Raw genomic sequence first — 22,732 nt, forward strand, 5'->3', positions numbered from 1 at the left:
TCAACCGCCTGGGCCAATATGTGGATTGGGTTGTCAGGCCCTGCCTGATTCCGTGGGTTTTCCCCAGAATGTTCTTCTAAGGTTTTCCTCCCACCTTTAAAACTGTAGTTCTTCTCATTGTCTCCTCTCTACAGGTTTCTTCAGGATTGCGAGCTACAGTACCGAGGGCACTTTATAGGAATCCTTGGTTTCATTGCCAGAAATAATTAATAAGTAACAATAATAAAAAGAAGACCGTTTTGAGGTGCTACCAAAAAGATCTGCATTGAAAATCTGTCCTTGCTCACTTTCCATGCAGACTCATATTGTAGCACTCAAACAGCGCCGGCCAGTGCCACAGGGAAAGCTTCCTCCACAAGTCACTCTGCTGGCCCATCCTCCTTGCGTTCTCCTGATGCCAAGACCAGCTACTGCTCCCCTCCATCAGACTCCTAATCTGATCGATGATCGCTTCCATCCCAGATTTTTCCTTCGAGTCTACGTCGGACGATACGGCCCCTGAAGTCTGTGCAGGGTCCGGAGGGTCCTTCTCAAGGGGCGGGGCCGCGAGGGGCAATTTGGGGGCCTGGTGCTGAAGCGTCATGATCTTGTGGAGTTCCATGGGGGCGGACTGGTTTAGTCTGGTGTCGGTGAGGTGTGTCACCAGACCGGACTTGTACATGAACATGCTGGTGAGGATGATCCATACGATAGATGCAGCCTGCAAAGAGATTCCCGAAAATGAGACAAACGTTATCGAAATACGTTAAGTATGACTTAAGATTGGAGATTTCAGAGAGCAGTCGTGTGTTGCCAAGTGGTTGCGGTTTGGAAACATGACCAGAGATTCAGAGGTTTGAATCCACCTGCTGGCCATACGTTGTGTCCTTAGGAAAGCCACTTTACCCCAACGATTATCTAAGGAGTAACCTGAAACAGACTGGAATCCCATCTGGCAGGAATACAAATATTATAATAGACCAAAAATACCATACCTCTGGTACCTCTAAAATCTCCTGGAATCACAACTACATTTTCTAAATATAGACAATACTAACTTATGAAACTAATGAAACACTTACCATAATTAGTCTCTGCATCAGTCTGGTGCTGGCCCAGAAATAGATGAACCTCAGCCGGCGCGGGATGCGGCTTCTGGTCGTGTGCAGCGGCAGTGGGGTCTGTGTCGAGCGGTAGCCCAGCTTGTTCAGCGACCTGGGGGCTGACTTGGAGCGGGTCATGTGACGGCCTTGGGTCGGGGTCAGGGGTCGTTCTGCCTCCGCGTTGGCTGCCGCGGCAAGTTCTTGCCGGACGCTGTTGCGGCTCAGATCCGATAGCTAAGAATGAACCAATGATCAGTAGTAGTTTAGACCAACAGCTATTTCAGACTTGCTTTCCGAGTTATGCTTGACCAAATTCTTTGTAAGATGGGAACTACGAGCATGGAAAGTATAGCATTTGAAACAGTTAGGAGAGACTACGTCAAAAGACCAATGTTGTAGTCATTCAGTACGACTCCAGAGATTAGTCAAAGGAAAATTATAAAATGTTCTTTCTCAACATTTTTAACGTACCTCCATTCTTCGGATGTCAACGGACAGAACCGGGACAAAATAAAACATCTGAAGGAAGAAGTCAGTCAGAAGGCCCACCAAGGCAAAGACACAAAATTCCTGGGGAAAAAAAAGAGGGAATATAAAGAAATCAAAATTTACAGAAGGGTTTACTTACAAATTTTGTGCAAAGCAGGTGGGGACAAGTCACAACAATTGGTTTTAAAAGTGGCAATGATAACTCAGTCAATCTTGGTCACACTTGAAAATATATGCAAACCAAAGGTTGGCAGGGATTAAGTCTATTTACTCATGCGAGATTTTGTCGCATCAACTTTATCGCGCAGTAATGTCGTAAATGCTTGTGTGTGAACAAATATATACACAATATCTCGTGCGATCTTTTGCAAAAAAAATCACTTTCCAGGTGCAGCAGGGTCTATGTGAAAGACATATGAGGCGTTTTGTGTCGAGTGAAAAAATCACTTCAAATTTGATTCAAACAGGTCACCCGATAAGTCGCGCGACAAAGCCGTGCAATTGAAAACACACTCATTTGTTTGTGTGTATTTACAAAATCGTGTGACATTGTTCCATGTGATGAACATTGGCCTTTACAAAGCTTTGTAAATACCTGAATTGCGGGAACAAAAGTGAAGAAACCAATGAAGACCACCACCAACTCCGCACACAGGTTCTTAGTGATGGACCAGCCCTCTTTGCTCAAACCTGCGAGAACAACAACAAAAATGGATGACTGTAAATTCAATAATCTGATTTTTTTTTTCACCCATTCAAGTTTATAAGCATTGCATAGTCTTTGCTATTAGAGAGTTTGCAAGAAAACAATTCACAAGCTTGCTTGGGTGGGACTTGCACCCACAACCTCCTGCTTACTAGCGCAGATCACGTCTTACCTGAACAAGCACTTAGGTAGAGTGGACCATTTGCAGCTATCCAAAAAGTGACCATCCAATTTATTGTTAAAAAGCGTACTTGGTTTAAAGAAAGTAAAGACACTGAACTCCCTGTGAAATTATTCCTTCTGGCATGCTGTCATGTTGAAGAAAACAATCGAAGAAGGTCATTTCCAAAGATGTGTCAAGTGACACATTTTTGGAAACTTTCTTTAGTAGCTGGTTTGTAATTCAATTGAAATTATTCTTTGAACCAGCCGTTACTCCGAGTAAATACTGCCACTATCCTTAGCCTCACCCTGCGCAATCCTGATGTTGACGGCCAGGTGGACTGGAGTGGAGACTACAGACTTGGTGAAGACGAGGATGTTCTCTAAACCGATGATGATAACAAGGTATGGGAAAATCTCACTGTTTGGAGAGAAAAAAAGAAAAAAAATTGTGACAAACTCTACAAGTAACAGCAACTATATTTTAATAAAAACTGTTTTTCGGTCAAAACGATTATTGCCTAACATATAACATCACCAGTGGGGCACGTGTGGTCTAGCAGTGGAGCACAGGATTCATGATCGTGAGGTTGTGGGTTCGAGCCCCACCGTGGCCATGCGTGTTGTGCCCTTGAGTAAGGCACTTTACCTCAATTACTCCTCTCAACCCAGGTGTTAAATGGGTACCGGCATTGTTCGATGCTGGGAAGGTAACAGACTCGCTGTGGAGGAGGTGTGGCGATCCCCCCTCAGCAGCATTTCATGGACTCCAGTCTGGCCCAATCGCTAACGAAAGAGAGACGGGCACTCCGTTCCTGTGAATACAGGTTCGCCCCTTTACTTTTTAACATCACCACGCGACACTACACTTAGGCTTCGTAATTACTACCCTTGATCATCAAGCCATGAGATCAGTGTTATGCAGCAGCTTGAGATTAGTGCCACCTGATTTCTATCCTCAGTTCATTATACTCCTGGGGGTGGGCAATCGTAGTCAAGCGTCTTGCCCATGGACACAAATGACATGATTCTTAATGGGCTCATACTCACATACCACCACACATGGCAGAAACCATAACCATTCGACCATAGGGGGTGGGGGATGGGTGGGAGGGGGTGGGTGGAGGGGGTACGGGTGGGGGAAGGGGTGTTAGGACTAACAGAAGCAGACGGGTCACATCTTACCTGCCATTGAGGGAGGGGGTGAGGCCAAACACGAGACAGATCCCGACAGACATAGAGAGAGAAGACATGATCATAATGACTGCAGCAAACGCCATACCCCACTTGGACTCTACCATCTCAATCTTACCTAGGAGGAAAAAAAACACGCAAACATACATTGTGAAAGTTAAAGGGAATGTACATCATTGGCTTTTGCTGTAATTTTCAGAAATGAACTATTTGAGGGGTTATTATAATAGATTAAATATTGTTACACTGATATGTTTGAAATTTTGTGTTCGAAAATGCTGGAAAACCAAGGACAACAAAAATGTTCAAGTTGTCTGGTTCCCTGACTCCACTAAAGATAAAATGGATCAATTTATAGATGCCAGAAAATTGTAAGGTAAGGCAACCAGTCTAGCTGCTCTGCACCCGTTAATGAACATGTAACAAATAGCAAACAAAATTTGGACTGAAAAAAAGGTAAATTTGGAGCAGTAGTTGAAAAATAGTTAGGTTTTTCCAATGGTGGTCGGCTGACCACTGTTGGAAATGTATACAAAAATACAATTTTCTTGAAAATGACTTTACACCTGGTGCCATAATTTTACAGGATGCTTTAGACTGTAATTTACCAACATCCTCGTAAGGTATTTTGCAAAAACTTGGTAGTTTTATTTTTCGATGTTTGCAAATGTTGTATATTCCCTTTAAAACTTGATTAGCGTTCCATTTTGGAACAATCCTTATACACATCAAAAATTTCCCTTTAAAGAAGTTGCCAACTTTCGACAAAAATCTAGTGCTCGAAGTTCTTCAAATTTTCTTACTGATTGAGAAGTAGATGTAGAGAAGCAGCAAGACGTAGATGATGATCAAGGGAGACAATTCAAGAAGACCTTTCTCATCCTGAGAGGGAAAAGTGAAAGGGAAAAGTTTCAATAACTCACAATTGGAAAAAGTTTCAATGTGCATATAAGCAAAAAAATTAAACAAGTCATCAAAAAAATAAAAGAAATGTGCATATAAGCAAAAAAATAAAAGAAATCAAAATCAAAGTCCAGAGGCCCATTCCATGTGATGTTTAAATCTGAAGTAAACCTCCAAAATCCTGTAAAATGCTCCCCTTATTTCTGAATCTGGTCCTTGGAGGGGTGACCACTGCCTCAATCCCGAAACAAAAACTCTTGCAATCACTATCAATATGGTAAGGCAGGGCCAGTGACATCTTGGAGCAGTGCGGAGGATTTCAAGTATAATCTAGGCTTCTATTTATGCATGGCTGAGCATAAACAACACAAGGTCCAGCCCAAGACCTTGACACAAAAGTGCATCCTCCAAAATCAGCCACACATTTTTGCCATATAGCCTCAATCCTGCAAAATCCTCCATTTTTGCAAAGAGGATTCTGGAGGATTTGGGAAGGTTTAGGGTTCGTCAATTCAAATTCGATTACAGTGGTGGGAAATGTAATCACAAATCAATGTGAAAAGAAATTATGCCTCATTGATGGACAATTTTTTATTGACTCTTGAAAAAAAAAATTCTCGGTACCTGGTAATAAATATGAACGATCTGTTCCCTTTCCTTGTCCTCTTGCTGTACATTCCCTGCACCGTGCCGGAGCAGCAAGTGAGCCTTCAGACCGTCGACAAACGTCTGGTCGTAAGTCTGCAAGACTAATGTGATGGCGAAGGATATCTGGCGCTGACGACTGCGCATGTAGAAGCGATTGATGCCGGTGTACTTAGACGGAACCCCAAACAGAAGATCTGCAAGAAAAAAAAAACAGAAGAAAACATTCGGCAATGAAATTCTGTCTCGTCACAATGCAACCTCCAAAGTTAACCGACACGTGTTTGCCTTTCAGCCTCAATCCTCAAAAATCCACCAAAACCACCGGGAGGATTTTGGAGTATAGAAGAGGGTTGGGGTTGATTAAAGAGGAACCTAATGCTTCATTTTACCTTTGATGCTCGGCATAGCCTCCATGCTCCCCTGCGTCTCAAAGATGGAGTTAACCAGCTTCGCGTCTTGGCGGAACTTCTCGGCGTTGTCGCCCCACACGTTGGCCGGCGAGACCATGAGGCAGTTATGCCTGGGCAGGACCTCCTTGCAATCATCGGCCGGCTCCATCACGTACAGGCAAAAGCTCCGCACTGATTTCCTGGACAAAGAGAGCAATGAAGTTATTTGAGATTGTAAGGATAGAGTCGGGTCTGTTGCAAGTTCTTGAAAGTCCTCTGGTAAAACAACCTCCTGCTTCAAGCTCCGATGCCTTACCATTCGACCGTCGAGTTGACAGGGGTAGACAGAAAAAAAACGGGTATATTTTTTGGAAGGCGGGCTATTTGACATTGGTGGCGCCACTTACACCCCTATTACACAACTCGAAAATAGGCCACATACATATCACCAAGAGCAAATCTTGGAAATTAATTTTAAAAATGACCAAAAAAAAAAAAAAAAAAAAAAATATTGACAATCTCTTGGGGGGGGGGGGGGGGTTGCAAGCCCCGAGCCCCCCCCCTCCCTTGGGTTGGTAGAGCACCGGAATGGCAAATCCGGAGTACGCAGGTTCAAACCCCTCTCCAGTCAATTTCTTTGTTCAACTGAAATAAATTATAAAGCCTTTTTCAAAAACAGTAGCTGCTGAAAGAGCAGGAAAAACCCCAATTACCCTGCTGTGGTTTCAAACTCCTCGATGTCCCTCCGGAGTTCAAATGCCTTGGACAAAGGAGCACGGAACGCATCTTCCGGAATTAAACCCCGTTGCCATGGTGACACAGTCGCATTGATGACAAACTGCTGGATGAAGCCGACTGGTGGACCCGAAAACTGTAAAAAAAAAAAAATTAAAAAAAAAGTGTAAAAATTGGATGGTGACAGAAATTCAAAGTTTTAAAATTTCTTTAGAGCTAAAAAAAAATTTGTTGCAAAGGACTCAAAAAGTATGCTGAGAACACTTGGTATCTGGAAAAAAATCCTTTCCGTTGAGGCATCACTACAAATGTAATGTACTTTCCAAAATAATATTAAAACGGTATAAATCCACCAAAGTGGAAAGTAAAACATTTCCACTAGAAAAAAAAAATCGGATTATGTTTGGAATGCTTGGCAGTTGCATTCTCATTTTCACTTCGGAAAATCTAAAATTCACACAACGACATGATTCAATTGTCCTCATATCCTCAAATCAAAGGAAAACTAGCCGTTGGATTTTGTGGATTAGAGAGCGTTCATTAAAATTAACTGATGGAAAACTGTTTTTTATGACCTTGGCTATGTTTGCCGTTCGGTCTTATCTGTGCCAGACAGTCCAAGGGCCAGCAAACAATGAATGTTGGGAGTCCGGGTCGCGATGCTTGTAATGTCACATGAATGATCATGAGCGATAACGCGGGCATAGGTAGCATGGATTCTTATCAGTCTATTCATGTTGGGTGGGTGGGTTGGGGGGGGGGGGAGAGTCGAACGTCTAGCCAAGCACTTGCCTTAGCCAAACCTGCTCCATATAAAAAACACAGGGTATTCAAGTTACTTAAGTTGAATGCATGCTTCTTTGTACATATGTTTGCACTAACAATAATAATTGGGGAGTATTTTTCAGCAGTCATTTTGGTGCAAGGCAGCTAAAATCAATCAAAATAACCGTCTCTGCCCTCACAGGTACCCATTTTCGCCTGGGTGGAGAGAAGCAACAAGTGACAAAGTACCTTGCCCAAGGACTCACACACCATAACCCCAGGCTGGAATCGAACCCACAACCAGCAGAATTACCTGCAGACCATGAGTTCAATGCTCCAGACCATGAGGCACAGTACTCCAACTCCACACTCCACTCAATGTTAGGAGTACCAAAAATAAAAGCCTAGAATTGTACAATAAATGGTACCGACTCATTTTTAACCATTGACCGGGTATTTGTGCACGGACAAACAGCGTGTCCATAAGATGTTCAGCTACCACTTTGGCTAACTTCCCCCCTCCCCCGACTTACCCATCTAGGGGCCACGATGCCCTCCACCCCAGGGTCTTGAATGGGTCCTTTGGAGCGCTGTAGGGGTACACTGAAGCCCTGGACCGTGGATGAGAACTCCATGGGGGCGGTACCGGGCATGGGGAGGTTGGCCACGGGGTAGCTATGAAGGGTGGGATAACAACAAAATTATTGTCATAGGTTAATGGAATGTGGTAGTTCTATTTACTTGAAATAAATTTAGAGGGGTGTGAGAAGTAATGGGTTTCCACTCAATTAGGGGTAGGGTGTGGTTGCTACAGGTTTTGATGACATAAATATTCATCTGTCCTCTACAATATTGATACATGTATATGCAGGGTGGGCCCACCCCCCCCCCCCCCCCCCCAACAAAAAAACCCCCAGAACAATGTACTTCCGCTCTCTTGAGACTCAAACAACCTATACCACTGCATCAGGAATTCTGTTCAAAAAAAAATTATACAAAGATCGCCCGATTCGGTCCAGTAGTTTCTGTTCTAGAGCCTATTTTGTGAAACAAGGTCAGGAGTCATTTTGTCTGGATGCATAACTAAACTGCGCCTATCCTAATTAGATAGAGGGGTTAATTGTTATGTAATAATACCCTCATGAAAGATGTGTGCTTCACGAAATAGACTCTGCAGCAAAAACTACCAGACCGAATCGGAGATCTTGGTATGAAAAGATTCTCCATCCATTGGTACAGGTGGTTTGAGTCTCAAAGTAGTGGAAGTATGCCGCTCCATTTTTTAGGGGCCACAGTGTTTAGTATCAATTTTGTACTTGTATGCAACAACATGAATGATCAAAATTAACATTAGTTCACTTTAAAAAGATTTACATTCTAATGGAAAAATATTTATCAAGTCAAATAAAAATAAAATTATACAGGCATATCAGAAACCTGATTATCTCACACAAAATGCCGTGTACGCTGTTGATTATTGAACCAGTATTCAATTACCAGCACGTGTAGTGTTTTTTCAACGAGTCGATGCACTATTTTAAACACTATAATATGTATGTAAGGGCGTAATCGACTGAAAAACCACAAAGGATGCAGCATGTGTAAATAAATATGTACATAGGCTTACAAGTCTGTTCATTAACTAGAACTAGCCACTTTCAGGAACACACATTTGCAATAATGTGCGAGTAAATAAATTTTAATAACTTTATTAATTTTGTTCATTCGGCATTTCGTCGTTTGTAAAGCAATCAAGTCTGGCAAATAAATGAACACTTTTTCGACTTTATTTTTATTACTTTTTTAGAGCAAAATGCACTCCACATTGCCACACAAATTGTCATCACCTCTTCCCCATTCAGAATTTTAATAGCTGTTAAACTTCAACGTGAGTGTAAATTTGTTGCTACACGTGAATGCAGCATGCAACGTTCATGTACGGGTACTTCATGTATCTCGGGCAACAGGCACTAAACTTTGCACTCTACCAATCCACGTGGTGCTCCAACTGTTGACTTATATGGAGACGCTCCATTTACATTTAGGTTAGCTTTGGTGAGTCATAGCAAATAGAATACAATACCAATGCCATGATCAAAGCATCAGTACTTATCAGTACTACACTGAAGGGATGTACAATAAAAATACAATGCAAACTTTGGGGAGAACAGCTAAGTTTGCTAATGATGGGACTTATATTGTTGGTGAGATTTTAGCACTAGTTGTTGGCCTTGGGATTTCGTGAAATTTGATTATTTGCATATATGGGAAGGTACTGATTGGTTTGAACTTTTCGGGGTCCCTTGTTAAAAAAAAAGTTTGAGGGGAAAAAATCCACTTGATCGAACTTTTCAAGATGGAATAGCAGGCACTGTTTATAAACTTCTTAGCTCTCCTACGCAATTATGCATTCTGTAGCTAGTTGTCATTTCAGTCAAAATCAGTCAAGTGACGGTTTTTAACTGTTCAGTGCTCCCTGACATAAAGCAGGATTGACTGGCTGTGACTGTTTATGTAGCTTGATACAGCTATGCTTTGTCTGTAGGTGATTGATAAGTCAGCTGTGCCTACCACTTGTCTGCTTTTGTATGCTGACTGAATTTGACTAGTCACAGTGCTTGCTTGAAATATGATTTGACTGTTGGTGACTAGCCTGTGTAAAAGGCATGACAGGGGAAGAGGATTGATTTTTGACTGTGGCTGTTAAGACAGCAGGAGGGTTAACATGATGAGACTTTCTTGTTGGTGAGATCTTTGCACTAGTTTTTAGCCTTGGGATTTTGTGAAATTTGATTATTTGCATATATGGGAAGTTACTGATTAGTTTGAACTTTTCAGGCTCCCTTATTAAACATAAAGTACAGGAAAAAAATCCACTTGATCAAACTTTTCAAGGTCCCATGTTGAAAAAAAATGGAATAGCAGGCTCTCCTAAAAAAACTTATTAACACAAAAGGTTAAGAAACTTTTGAAGCTGGATTTTTTTTATTTGAATAGCTGACCTAAAAAGAAACAGGGAAAATTCTAATGCAATTTTGCACAAGATTTTTTATTTTGGTTTGATATTAATATTTTAACTTAAATATTTTCTATAATCAATGTGTATGCAATAAGTGCACTGTACATTTCAAAACATGTTTTTTTAATGCTGCATGACTTTTGATATCCTACATGAAACTCTGGTACTTTTTTTTAGTATTTAATTAAAGGTAATATATTATATAAAACATTTGCTTTTTATTTGCTGTAATTTTCAGAAATACCGGTAGGTGGATTTGGGGGTCAGTATTTTATAGCAAATATTGTTACACTGACCCATTTAAAGTTTTGTGTTCATGGATGCTGAAAAAAAAAACAAGAAAAAAATGCTGTTCTTGTAGTCTGGTTCCCTGAGACTACTTCAGACAAAACAGAGCAATTTACAAACGTCAGGGAATTGTCAAGTCAGGGAACCAGACTTCATACTGCTGGCTTGCACCCATTCACTGATGTGTAACCGATTGCAAACAAAATGTGGACCAACTAAATTTGGTAAATAGTTGGGGGCCGTATTTGAACAAAGTCAGTTTTTTTCTGACGATGGTCGGCCGACCATCGTCGGAAATTGATGCCAAAATTCCACTTTTCTTGAATATGACAGCACCCCAGGTGCCATGATTTCACAGGATGCTTGAGACTATTATTTTCTTACAGTCAAGTTAGATATTTCATAATAATTTGGTACTTTTGTTTTCCGATGTTTGCAAATGTTGCATATTAAGAAAAAATTGCAACTGCACTGAGGGGAATCACTAGACCCGCACTGAAATCATTGGGCTCCCTCCAATGATCAAGTAGGTATTTCCAATTTTGGTAATATGATGCAATACAGTCCCCATACAGGAAGAGGGTTTTACTGAAGAAAAAAAAACCTGTTGTGTAATGCTCAATAAAAATAGAACGACAAAACATGTGGCTTTTTGGCATTCAATTGTTGATCAGGAAGGGAATTCTCCTGAGTATAATGGCCGGGCATTTATCGGGGAAACTTGCTGCGGTATTGGAAAGGAATTATCAAGAAAAAAATATGATCTTGGTTGTTGTAATATTTGCCAAGTCGTGATGTTTTTAAAAAGACTTTACCACAACCTTTCCGCATCTATAAAACACATTCAACATGTGGTTTGTCACATAATATTTTAAAAAAGAAAAAAAAAATCTGTCGCAGATTCTTAAACTGTTGTTCAGGGTGGAATTTGCTTTCAGAATCTACATACAGGCGATTCCCAATACATATTCAACACGTGGTTTTCACGCAATATAAAAACATTCTGTGCGCAATTCCAATAATATAAACAATCTTGCCATGCGTCTATTAGTCATCACAACAACAATTTTTTTAGAAAAATATTGTATATTTCTGCTGGTACAACAGTAAATATCACAGGTGCATAAAATCAGCTGGTCAGACAAATCTTGTGCAGATCTCTTCTCTCTGTGTCGATCACGCGGGGCTACTGGCCAAGTACGCAAAATGAAACCAGCCAAAGAATCATGTGATGTACATGTTTTATATTGCTCTCTGACTGGTACTCTGCTGACTTTTGTTCAGCATATAAGGCTTTCATTTACTTTTTTTTGCAGAGGAGTATTATACTTGGCGTTTCAGAAAATACATTTAATGCTATCATTGCAAATATAAGATTTAAAACCTTGCAACAAATGCCTGAAAACACAAAAGAAAATACAGTATAAAGAAATGGCAAAATATGTTTATTCTCAAATGTATCAGAAATTATTCATGACTTGATGTTCAGGTTGGTTATATGTTCATGAATGGGTGCAGGCCAGCTAGACTAGTTCCCTTACATGTACCTTACAATTTTCCGGCATCTACATGTATACATTGATCCATTTCATATTAAGTGGAGTCAGGGAACCAGACTACTTGAACATTTTTGTTTTTCTTGGTTTTTCCAGCATTAAACTTAAGGAGTAATAATTTGCAACATAAGAACTACATTTACAAACTACATGGTGCTGAATACTTAACAGGACGATAATATGAACAGTGGCCTCAACATACCAGATTCAAAAGATATGATTCACAGCCCAATGGTCAGGGGTAATAGCATGCACAGTGTGAACCTACCTGGCAACGAGGATCACAGCGCACACAAACGCAATGACGGGCCATGGGTGGGCGCTGCAGAACTGCCCATGCTTGTAGAAGGCGTCAGCCACTAACGACTTCAGTCGTTCCACCACCATGACTGCTACGTGTCTTCGCGTCTCGCGTCGTTTACGGGCATCGTTCAGAGACGAGGGCGCGGGCAGGTACTCAGTGTAGTAGCTCGGGGTGTAAGTCACTTGCTTTCTGAAAGAAAAGAGGATGAATATTTTTCCAGTTATCACCCTAACAATTTTTTTTTCAAGCTTTAAGGCCGCCCTCGGTCGACTTTGCGATGACACAGAACAGTCGGCGACTGACTTTTCAGGAGCAAACTGCATCTGAGCTATGACTGTATGGAACATATCAGTTGCCAAATTGTTTGCGACCTAAGAGTGACGATGTTAAGATGAACAGCATCAGTCAGCGCTGATAAAATCAACAGTCAACATGGGAGGTGGGCGACAAAATGAGCCATTACCCTTTCTACCAATAGGCCTACATAGCTACAATTTTGTTAGAAACAAACAAAAAGACAATATACACAATATTGTTTACAAAATATTGCAAATGTATGAATTAAAAAAAAAGGGAGGCAGGCGACAAAATAGAAGCAAGCAGGGATGAGAAACTGTTTCTTTTTTAAAATTGGCCTTATATCCAATATTCAAGCAAGAATCCTAACAGTCCATTACATTCAGAGCTCAATTGTGCTACGATCATTAACCCAGCAAGCCTTATGTATACACCTCAATAAAGCTATTGAAAGTATGAGCGTTCAGGCACGACAATGCTTACAATACACAACTTGAAATTTTCCGACCACGCGCACAGTGCACATGTACTGGTATATAGTCTGAGGGATCAGACATGCACGTGGGCAGAGCCACAGTTGAACGTCTGATATATTGTAGCGTGTAAATTTTATGCGACCCCGCATGCCAGCCCATTGGAAAATAATGATCAGAAATGTGGACTAAGCTGTTGATTGGTCAATTTGGATGCCACGTTTTTTGTAATACAACACCGGGTTACGGGAGACCCGATAGAAGGCGCCCGCTGAATGGTCAGGATCTCGAGGTCAAGACGCAGTCTTGCTTTGCATAATCGATCGCCGAATCTGCTCGTATATCGTAGACCCTTGCTGTGCAAGGGGATAATTCCATCTAGACTAATGTACATGTTCCCAGTGTCCAGTGAGCCAATAATAGACATAAAGACTTCTTGACACAAAATAACCCAGCACAATATATATTGGAGCTGTCGCATGCACTTAGAATGGGCAGCACGAATTCTGTTCTATATGATTAATGGTCCGTGAACGTCCCACGTCTGACCGTAATTTCACCCCCTGTTTGTCCACACAATACACAGTGGTACCGGTATATTTTCTGCAAAATTTGGGAGAATATTTTCCAAAAGAGAATTGTTGAATTCTCTTCATTTTTTTTCTGAAGGATTTCACATTCACAGGTAGCTCTTCAAAACCATGTTTATCCACTTAACTTTCAACCACAAACAGTTGGAACACTCAAGTGTTGTTTGTGGTTTCAGTAAAATCAAGGCAATGAGTATAACATGAACCATCTCAGATACAATCAGTATTGCAAACATTATGAGAATACTTGGAATTTATAAAAAACTAAAATGTATCAACTTCAAGAATGTACTTAGTTCTACTACAGCACATGCACTAGTGAAGAACAACATCATACCACAGACCTTACATGTACCTAAATAAATGGTAATTTTACAAAATCAAATTAGATATTTCAAAACCAAACTACCTAACTGTCACAATACCTTGAGTATTTATTGGTCAGTTTCCTACTGACCAATATCAATTGACGCCAAATTTCAACCATTGTTACCAATCGTCACAGAATCCATACAGCAAATCCAACTACTTCTACGACCGTGAACGAACTGAACAAGGTAATGGCTTGGAAGTGCAGTGTAGTGATTCATCTATCTCTCTTTTGGAAGGCAGAAAAGTTCAGCTCAAGAAAACCAGCAGATGACTAACGGGATTTTTCTCTAGGAGTCAAAGGACCACATCAAAAGTTCAGCAGAAAATGTACGTTTTCCCCACTTGAACCACAATCAACGATGTCACGCACAACTTGGACAACTTATGGACGATTCCCGAGTTCAATACTTGTGATTTGAAGCAAACTTTTACAAGCACACAGAAGAACGAGAGGTGCCAAGCATAAAAACACAAACTTCGGAACAAAACCCTGTGAAGTTCCCACGAAAGCGCTCCAAAACTGTCAGTGATGTGGTGCCTCAAACGTGGAGCACAAGACTACAGGAAACACAATCCTGCCTCAAATAGTTGACTCTGTCACATTGGTCGCTACATGCATGTGTGCTGTACAGAGAGCACACCAGATTATGGAGGTGTTTGCGATACGGATACGAAACCACAACTAGATCACAGCCCCCCCGGGCCAGTTAAAATAAACTGTACTTGAGTTTTGGGATTATTGCGCCATAATGTTGTACTTGCACAATGCTGAATTAGGAGAGATAACACTGGACTAGATAGTGGAATTACAAACGCTTCAAGGGGACGAAGAACAATAGATAGCGATAATATTGATCAAGGATCTGATACTAACCAGACTGTATTGGGCAATTTCATAAAAACGAGGGACTTTCTTTATCTGTCTAGCCGGCTAAGCTGAAGCGTTATCGTTATTGGAGGTGGACATCGAACACTCGGTGATTGTACTCTGGTGACCTTTGGGTGTAGGAACCCTGGAGGGGGGAGGGGAGGGTGTCTACTCAGTACCAAAATTGTAGCAAAGGTAGGAAGGGGGGATTTCGTAATGCCTCCAGGGGCATTAGTCTATAGTAGGTAGCCTGGACACCAAATGTCATCCCTGCGATATATAGTAAAACTCCTGATTAACACTAACCTTCCTCAATCCTCCAAAGTCCTCCGGGTAATTTTGGAGGATTTTGGAGGATTGGGGGCACATGTACATTGGCAGTATTTGGTTAATTTTGGAGGATTGAGGATGAATGGCATTTGAAGAAGAGGAGGATTTTGGAGGATTGATGCTGAATGCGTTTTGAGAGGCAGGGCTGTTGGAGGATTTTGAAGGATGAGGCTGTGGGTATCCTTCATTTGAACATAAACTTGTGCAAACGTTTGGAGGATTTTGGTGGATTGAGGATGGTTCCTAGCAAAGAGGGCCTTCGGGCGTTAGGATTAATTTTGTGGTTTGAGTAATGCAATTTCTTCATTAGTAGGCAGGTTATAGGTTAAAGTCCCACCCAAGTAAATGAATGATTTTTTTTTATTTCCTACAAATTTCAATTGACAATAGAAAGAATAAGCTGTATTATAAAGAAAGCAGTACCTTGATACCACTTTGGTGATTGTGTACAAAGTCAATTACGTCGTGGGTGACGTGAGCATGGTTGCGATTTTTTGTGTCGAGTTGTTGCTTGTTCCGTCACGGTTTAAGCTAAAGGACCGATCCAGTAAGCACCACCCCATGGTGTTCTGACCAATCACAGCCGTGATTTATGTCCGACGTGCGTGCACTAAAGGCCGACATGCGTGCACGCGCGTATGATGCGCGCGGAAGGAAAATGCAGCATGGCATTGGAGAGGAGCACGTGTTAATTTGCCCACGTGCGCACTGGGCGGAGCTTACTGGATCGATCCATTGCAGGTAGACTTGAGGCCGCCCTTATACATGTACAACTTCAACCCATAATGTGGTGCAGTTGAATTACATACAGGGAAAGGCACATAAAATAATAACAAAACAACAAACAGACACCTCGGGCTCATATCATAAAATCTTGTGTGTAAATGCACACCCTGAAGCCAAAAATAAAGAGAAACAAAAACGCAATAACAAAAAAGTATCTTTTTCCTGTGTAACAAAGCACCAATTTTTCACAGAAACTAAACAAAGCAATAAAATCAACATTGTAATTGCACATGTATAAATACCAGCAGAAGTCAAAATCTTGGAATTTTTCTTTTTCATATGTGGGCTTTTTGTTTGGGGGGGGGGGGCCTACCGGTATTTTATGCTCAGTCCTTGAAAAAAACGTAATGTGCACAAGCCTTATTCGAAGCTGTGTTTTTCTCAAAAGAACACTATTATGCTGTGATGCAAAAAGTTCCTGAATTATTCTTTGGATAATTCGGAGGTCCAACAAAGGACTTTTTGCAGGCTAAAGCAGTCTTTTTTCTTCAAATTAACTATGTTTGTATAAGCTGTATTATAAAGAATGCAGTACCTTGATACCACTTTGGTGATTGTGTACGAAGTCAAGGGGAGTCGAGAAAAATAATTTCAAAATGTTTTCAAAAAGAATTCAAAACGTTCCCAGTCTGGACACTGCATTCTGTCTTCACAAACGTGTCTGCACACGTGTAAATTATCAACCAAGACACCTTGAAATGATGTTTGTTTTGGAGTCGCAGTTTCTACAAATGTACAGATGCAGACAATGAGTAAATATAACCCTATCAATTATCTTCAGAGAGTAATCTCCCTAAGCAACATACAAGGCTGCATGATAGCGGTGCTTGTTTGAACTTAAACCAATTTTAAAGTCCAAAAAAAAAAACCACCCACATTTCCCACATGTTTTCCAATAAAACATTTAAGCTAATGATACAGAAGCTATCCAGTAGGCCTATAGTGGTCCATTATGCCATCAGCCTCGGTCCAAAATTTTGGCCACCGGTATCAAATGAGGGGAATAATTGTCATAGCGATTTTTGGCAAGGTATACACCTCCAGAGTTGGAAAATATGTGATAGCATTGCAGCGGTGGCAGCTTTTTGGGTGTTAGGCCAAAAAAAAAAAAAAATTGGTCTCTGGTCAGACCAAAGTTCCGGAATTGACGCGGGGACACGGCTATTTTTTTTTTTTTTTTTTTTTTTCTTCAAGCTTGGATTGTACAGTCAAGGTGGGGTACTATTTTGCTTTTTTGGTGTCCTCATGAACATTGGTGTCCTCCATAATTTGCCTTGGTGCTCTCGATCATTTGCCTTGGTGCAATTTCCCATTCCTTGGTGCTCTTTGGCAAAAACAATTGAGGAGGTGCGGCAATAGAGCGCTGTTGGAGCTACCGCGGAACATTTTTGGAAAAAAAAAGATTGACGCGCATGATCAAAATCGACGCGCGTGCTGACCAGAGACCAACTTATTATTTTTTTTTGGCCTTATCACCCTTTTTTTCAAAATGTCCATCAAAATGCTTGTTACCACTGTAGGGGCGGTATATCTTGCACATGCGAACAACAATTATTTGTGCCCTGATCTGATACTGACCAAACCTCCAGGCTGATGGCCTACATTGACGGGGCTACCATGAAAAAAATAACATTAAACCACTGTTCCCAAATTTTTAAACAGTTATAATGGATCAACCCAGGCAGCTTTTGGGGGAGATTTTTTTTGTGCGAGAAAGTGGAATTCTAGATTTGCAACCTCAGGCAATCTCCTTTTAACTTTGACTCAATTCTCTTTTGGAGAAAATACGACTTTCTTAACCGATTTTCCAGTAGTGAGCATGCGATTTAAAATCTCATGTAATTCCCCTCAAAAATTAAACCCCGCCCTCCTTCCACAAAATTAATCCTGGGGATATTCAACACGGTGTCATCTACATGTACTTGGCATGGAGCTAGTATAAAATTAGGTAAGTCCAAAAATTGGCTTCTATATAGAAATTTTTCGTCAACCAATCAACAACGGTCTACCAAACCAGCTTGGGCACTGTCACCATTTTTTTTTCAGTGTGTGCGTTAAAGGGCATGTACGTAATTGGCTTTCACTGTAATTTTCAAAAATGAACTACTGTATTTGGGGGGGGGGGGGTTAGTATAGGCCTAATAGATCAAATATTGTTACATTGACATGTTTGAAGTTTTGTGTTCAAAAATGCTGGTTCAAGTAGTGTTCAAGTAGTTTGGTTCCCTGACTCCACTAAGGATGAAGTGAACAAAAATGCCGGAAGATTGTAAGGTAAGGAAACCAGTCTAGCTGGCCTGCACCCGTTCATGAACATGCAACCAATAGCAAACAAAATTTGGACTGAAAAAAACCCGGTAAAGTTGGATCAGTAGTTGAAAAACAGTTAGGCTTTTCCAATGGTGGTCGGCCGATCACCGTTGGAAATGTATACAAAAGTACCATTTTTCTTGAAAATGATTTACAGGATGCTTTAGACTGTCATTTACCAATATCCTAGTAAGGTATTTCGTAACAACTTGGTAGTTTTATTTTTCGATGTTGGCAAATGTTGTATTTTCCCTTTAACAGTTTGTGTTTTGCTATCGGGATTTTAACATTTTTACTTTCCCTCAAAAATCAAAACCCTGCCCTCTTTCCATAAAATCAATCCCTGCAGATATTCAACATGGTGTCATTGTCATCTACTTAGGCGAGTCCAAAAAGTTAAAAAAGAATTTTCGTTCTCTTATACTAGACAAATCCAGCAGCCGCCATCTTCTTTCAGTGGCACCAGGCTTGCACGCGCGCCAGTCACGCTCAACCTCAAGTAGTACACACGCACTCCGGGGAGTCCGGGCTCCTTTGACCAATAGGAATAAGAAAATGCGGTAATCCTTAAAGGGAATATACATCATTTGCTTTTGCTGTAATTTTCAGAAATAGATGGAATTGGGGGGTTGGAAATATATAGCAAATATAGTTACACTGATTTTTTTGAGGTTTTGGGTTCGAAAATGCTATAAAAACCAAGAAAAACAATCATTTTCCTGAAGTCTGGTTCCCTGACTCCATATAAGAAGAAACAGAGCAGTTTACATACATTGGGGAATTGTAAGGTCAGGGAACCAGTCTAGATGGCTCGTACCCGTTCATAGGTTTGTAATCGATTGCAAACAAGTGTGATGGTCAATTGGGGCCAGTATTTTAAAAAAACCTGTTTTTTCCAACGCTGATCGGCCGATCAGCGTTGGAAATTGATACAAAAATACCACTTTTCTTGAAAATGACAGTATACCAGGTGCCATGATTTTACAGGATGCTTTACACTGTCATTCACTAACAGTCCAGCAAGGTATTTCAAAATGATTTGGTAGTTTTATTTTTTTGATGTTTGCAAATGTTGTATTTTCCCTTTAACTTTAGGACCCCGTTGCCGTAGTATTATAAGGTTAAAAGACTCACCAAAACAGCTGACTAAATGACACTCTAAAAGGAACATTCTGATATTTCTTGACACATTTGAACAGCTGGTAATGACACCTTCTTGAATATTGGCAGGTTGCATTTTGTGTGAAGAGGGCAGGGCTTTGATTTATGAGGGAAATTACAGGGTAAAAGACAACAACGAAAAAGCAGAAAACAGGGTCAAAAACCACAATGGCAACTTTGAAAGCTCGATGCAATGATGAATGAAAGCTTGATGCTGATTGGCTGATATTGATAAAAAAAAAATATTCTAGTTTTTCTATTCGCCAATCAGCATCATGCTTTCATTGTTTCGGGCTTTCACGCGTGTTGTGAGAACTACAACGTGCAGGTCTCACGTCTCTGACTGCAAAAAAGGTGGGAAAGTCATGAAAGTCACTTTTTCTTTGAAAGTACGTTTCAAAATTACAACAAACATGAGTTAATCTGAAGAACAAAGACAGCTTTAGCCTTTAGTGTAAGGTAAGGATTACCAAAAATGCGGGTGCGCCTCGTCTTCTATCTAAGGACGTGTGCAGCATGCGCATAAGCGTGACAGTGTCACACTTTAACCCTTACCCTACTTGACCCTCCAACGCATGCCAATATGTGCCTCAAGAAAATCTCCTATGTTTTTTGCATGGCCCTCCAATATCTGCCATGTCATTTCAAGGGTAACTGGACAGGCACTCCAATACATGCCACAGAGAACAATGAGAGTCCTCTGATAACAAAGTGAGTGCCCCCAGCTGGTCAGTATCAGGCACCCTCCAGGGCCTCCAACTCCTGCCAATTGGAGCCTTCACTGTTAAGACTTGTTATCTGCCAAAAAACTGCAGCTGGAGGGCATTGGCATAACCAACTGACATGCAGTAAACTACCCTCAGAGAGTAAGGGTTAATACACGCATGCTGCACACGTTCTTATAGCCCAGGTTGGACTCCGGTGGTAGAATTTATACCCTGGACGTCAGTCAATACTCATAATGCAATAAAGACGTCGTCCAACATGTCCAACCTGGGCTAGCATTCTTAGAAGACGAGGCGCACCCGCATGACGCCACCGCAGTAAAAGCTTCTAATTCTGGTTGCTGAATTCGGTAATCCTTACTTTTAGGACCCCTTTCCTATATAAGGTTAAAAAGACTCACCAAAACAGCTGACTAAATGACACTCAAAAGTGACATTCTGATATTTCATGACACATTCGAACATTTGGCAATGACACCTCTTGAATATCAGCAGGTTTGATTTTGTAGGAAGAGGGCAGGGTTTTGATTTATGAGGGGTTAAAGACGACGATGACAAACAGAAAATAAATTTAAAAAGCAAGATGGCGAACTGCAAAAAAAGGTAGGAAAGTCACATTTTCTTTGAAAGTGCTTTCAAAATTATAACTAACATGAGTTTGTCTGAAGAAAAAAGACTTCTTTAGCCTGCAAAAGTCACTTTGGTATTGGACAGTCATCTGCAAAAGTCAGTTTTGAACAGAACTCGTACAAAATAGAGGTGTCCTAAAAGTAAGGATTACCCTGAATTCCACCATATAGGAACGGGGTCATTAACTTCACTATCCCCTCACAATCGCCCAGTTTTGCCCACACAATTCACAACACTGTACTACAAATCAAATGCAATGCATTCATTCAATGCAAGTTGATGTGTGTTACAAATTTAATATGTGTGGTTGTTTGTCCCTTTCACTACAGCGTAAAGGTTAATAAAATGATGGCTGAATGTCTTTGAAATTAACACCGTATTATCTCTACTAACTTACGTTTTAGACCCTGGTCCTTTCGCAATCACAGAAGAGTGAAAAAATCACGTTTTGTTCAGTTCAATTCTTGTCATCTTCACCATTTTCCAAATCAACAAAATAAGTGCAAAATGGGACTTCAAAGGGCGCCACCAAGATAAACGTGGTATCCGACAACATACTCGCTGAAGTGCATCGAATACACTGAGTACCAGCGTTCTCATACGAGAGGCGATTAAAAAGGGGAGGTGCCGTATGAGAAAAGAAAGGGGTTTACAAAAGTGAATTTCCAAAGATGTACCACAGACTTTCTGCTTTTTGTTTTGTTTTACCGCTGAGAGAGTACCTACAGAACTTTTTTAAAACAATGTGAACAGTATCAATTTCGTACAATATCTTTTTATTTATTTCTAGGAATCCTGAAATCGCCTTCCACCATATATTGAGGTTTTGGTGTGGGCAGGGGGCGCTCTTCAACTTTACTGGTGCTTTTGCGCGCACACCGAATTTATTTTCATCCTCCGCTTTTTACCAATTTCCGAGTACCGGTACATATACATTGTAGTTGTCAATTATGCAACCGATTATGTGCATGTGCCGCGCACTCGATCATGGGCGTCAATCGGTGGGGGACGGGGCGGGGTTCCCCCTCCCTCACTTTTTAAAGTGGGAAGGGATATCATATCGTTTGTCCCCCCCCCCACTTTTTTCGTCCCCGAATAAAAATAGCCAACTACATGTATAATGATTCTATTGCTCAGAAAAGCTGATTCAATAACTCCAAGAGCGAAAATTATTTCAAAACAAATAAATGGTTTTACATTTAGTGGTCAGACATTGTCTCAGATCGCACCACAGACCCTGCGTCTAGAATCCAATTGTTTCTGGGCTCTTAGGGCTTCGCGCGCTTCGCACTCGCATTAGTGTATTTCCTTCATCCATGTGCCCCCCTCCCACACTAAGCTATTCCCTTGCCTATTAAAGGTAACATATATATATATATTTTAGTAATAAGCATGGATGAATTATTAGTTTGTTTTAATTAGCACCAGTAATTTTATTCCTCCATGTTGGGCATGGGCGTCGCCAGGATTTTTTCTAGAGGGGGGCAAAATTTTTTTTGCCAAAAAATGCTTGTATTTCTCAACACATTTTCGATTTATCAGTTTTAGAGGGGGGCAGGGACATTTTGCCCCCCCCCCCAACTCATTACATTTACACCACTTTGTCTTCGCGCCTCTTTTTTTTTTTTTTCTTTTCTTCCTTTTTTTTTTTTTTTGTTGCTTTTCCAGGGGGGGGGGCAAGTGCCCCCCCTTGCCCCCCCCCCCCCCTCGCGACGGATAAAATCTTTAAAGATGACACATCACAAATATTGTGTCACTTTCCTTTGCAAGCACGCACCCCAACACTCAGTATCATGTGATGGGGAAATGTGGCGGTTTTCGCCACAGAATTTCCAGGATACGGAAGGTGCGCACTGTGCACGTTTTTTTTTTTTAGAACATGTCGTCATTTCTATTTTTAGTTTCACCCGGGTCGTTGAAACGTCATCATAATGTGAGTAGAAGTTTGCA

General features: G+C 40.9%; 1 protein-coding gene across 2 annotated transcripts in view; it reads right to left on the reverse strand.

The window, feature by feature from the left end:
* LOC119744459 (sterol regulatory element-binding protein cleavage-activating protein-like) overlaps positions 1 to 21,327 on the reverse strand; it is a 32,039-nt gene extending 10,712 nt beyond the window's left edge. Inside the window, exons 1-13 of one of the 2 annotated variants that reach the window (XM_038220392.1) lie at positions 14,026 to 14,926; positions 12,205 to 12,429; positions 7,607 to 7,748; positions 6,287 to 6,444; positions 5,574 to 5,773; positions 5,161 to 5,378; positions 4,437 to 4,515; positions 3,625 to 3,751; positions 2,748 to 2,860; positions 2,167 to 2,261; positions 1,554 to 1,652; positions 1,062 to 1,316; positions 288 to 700 (exon numbers count right to left, since the gene is read on the reverse strand). In XM_038220392.1, coding sequence (XP_038076320.1) covers positions 288 to 700; positions 1,062 to 1,316; positions 1,554 to 1,652; positions 2,167 to 2,261; positions 2,748 to 2,860; positions 3,625 to 3,751; positions 4,437 to 4,515; positions 5,161 to 5,378; positions 5,574 to 5,773; positions 6,287 to 6,444; positions 7,607 to 7,748; positions 12,205 to 12,429; positions 14,026 to 14,087 — 2,186 coding nt within the window. In that variant the 5' untranslated portion in view covers positions 14,088 to 14,926. Of the gene's footprint in view, positions 1 to 287; positions 701 to 1,061; positions 1,317 to 1,553; positions 1,653 to 2,166; positions 2,262 to 2,747; positions 2,861 to 3,624; positions 3,752 to 4,436; positions 4,516 to 5,160; positions 5,379 to 5,573; positions 5,774 to 6,286; positions 6,445 to 7,606; positions 7,749 to 12,204; positions 12,430 to 14,025; positions 14,927 to 21,179 lie in introns of those variants that run through there. The other variant, XM_038220393.1, reaches the window with a different exon arrangement.
* Positions 21,328 to 22,732: the final 1,405 nt, after the last annotated feature.

The sequence above is a fragment of the Patiria miniata genome, unplaced genomic scaffold, assembly GCF_015706575.1.
Source record: "Patiria miniata isolate m_02_andy unplaced genomic scaffold, ASM1570657v1 HiC_scaffold_7, whole genome shotgun sequence".
NCBI classification, from domain to species: Eukaryota; Metazoa; Echinodermata; class Asteroidea; order Valvatida; family Asterinidae; genus Patiria; species Patiria miniata.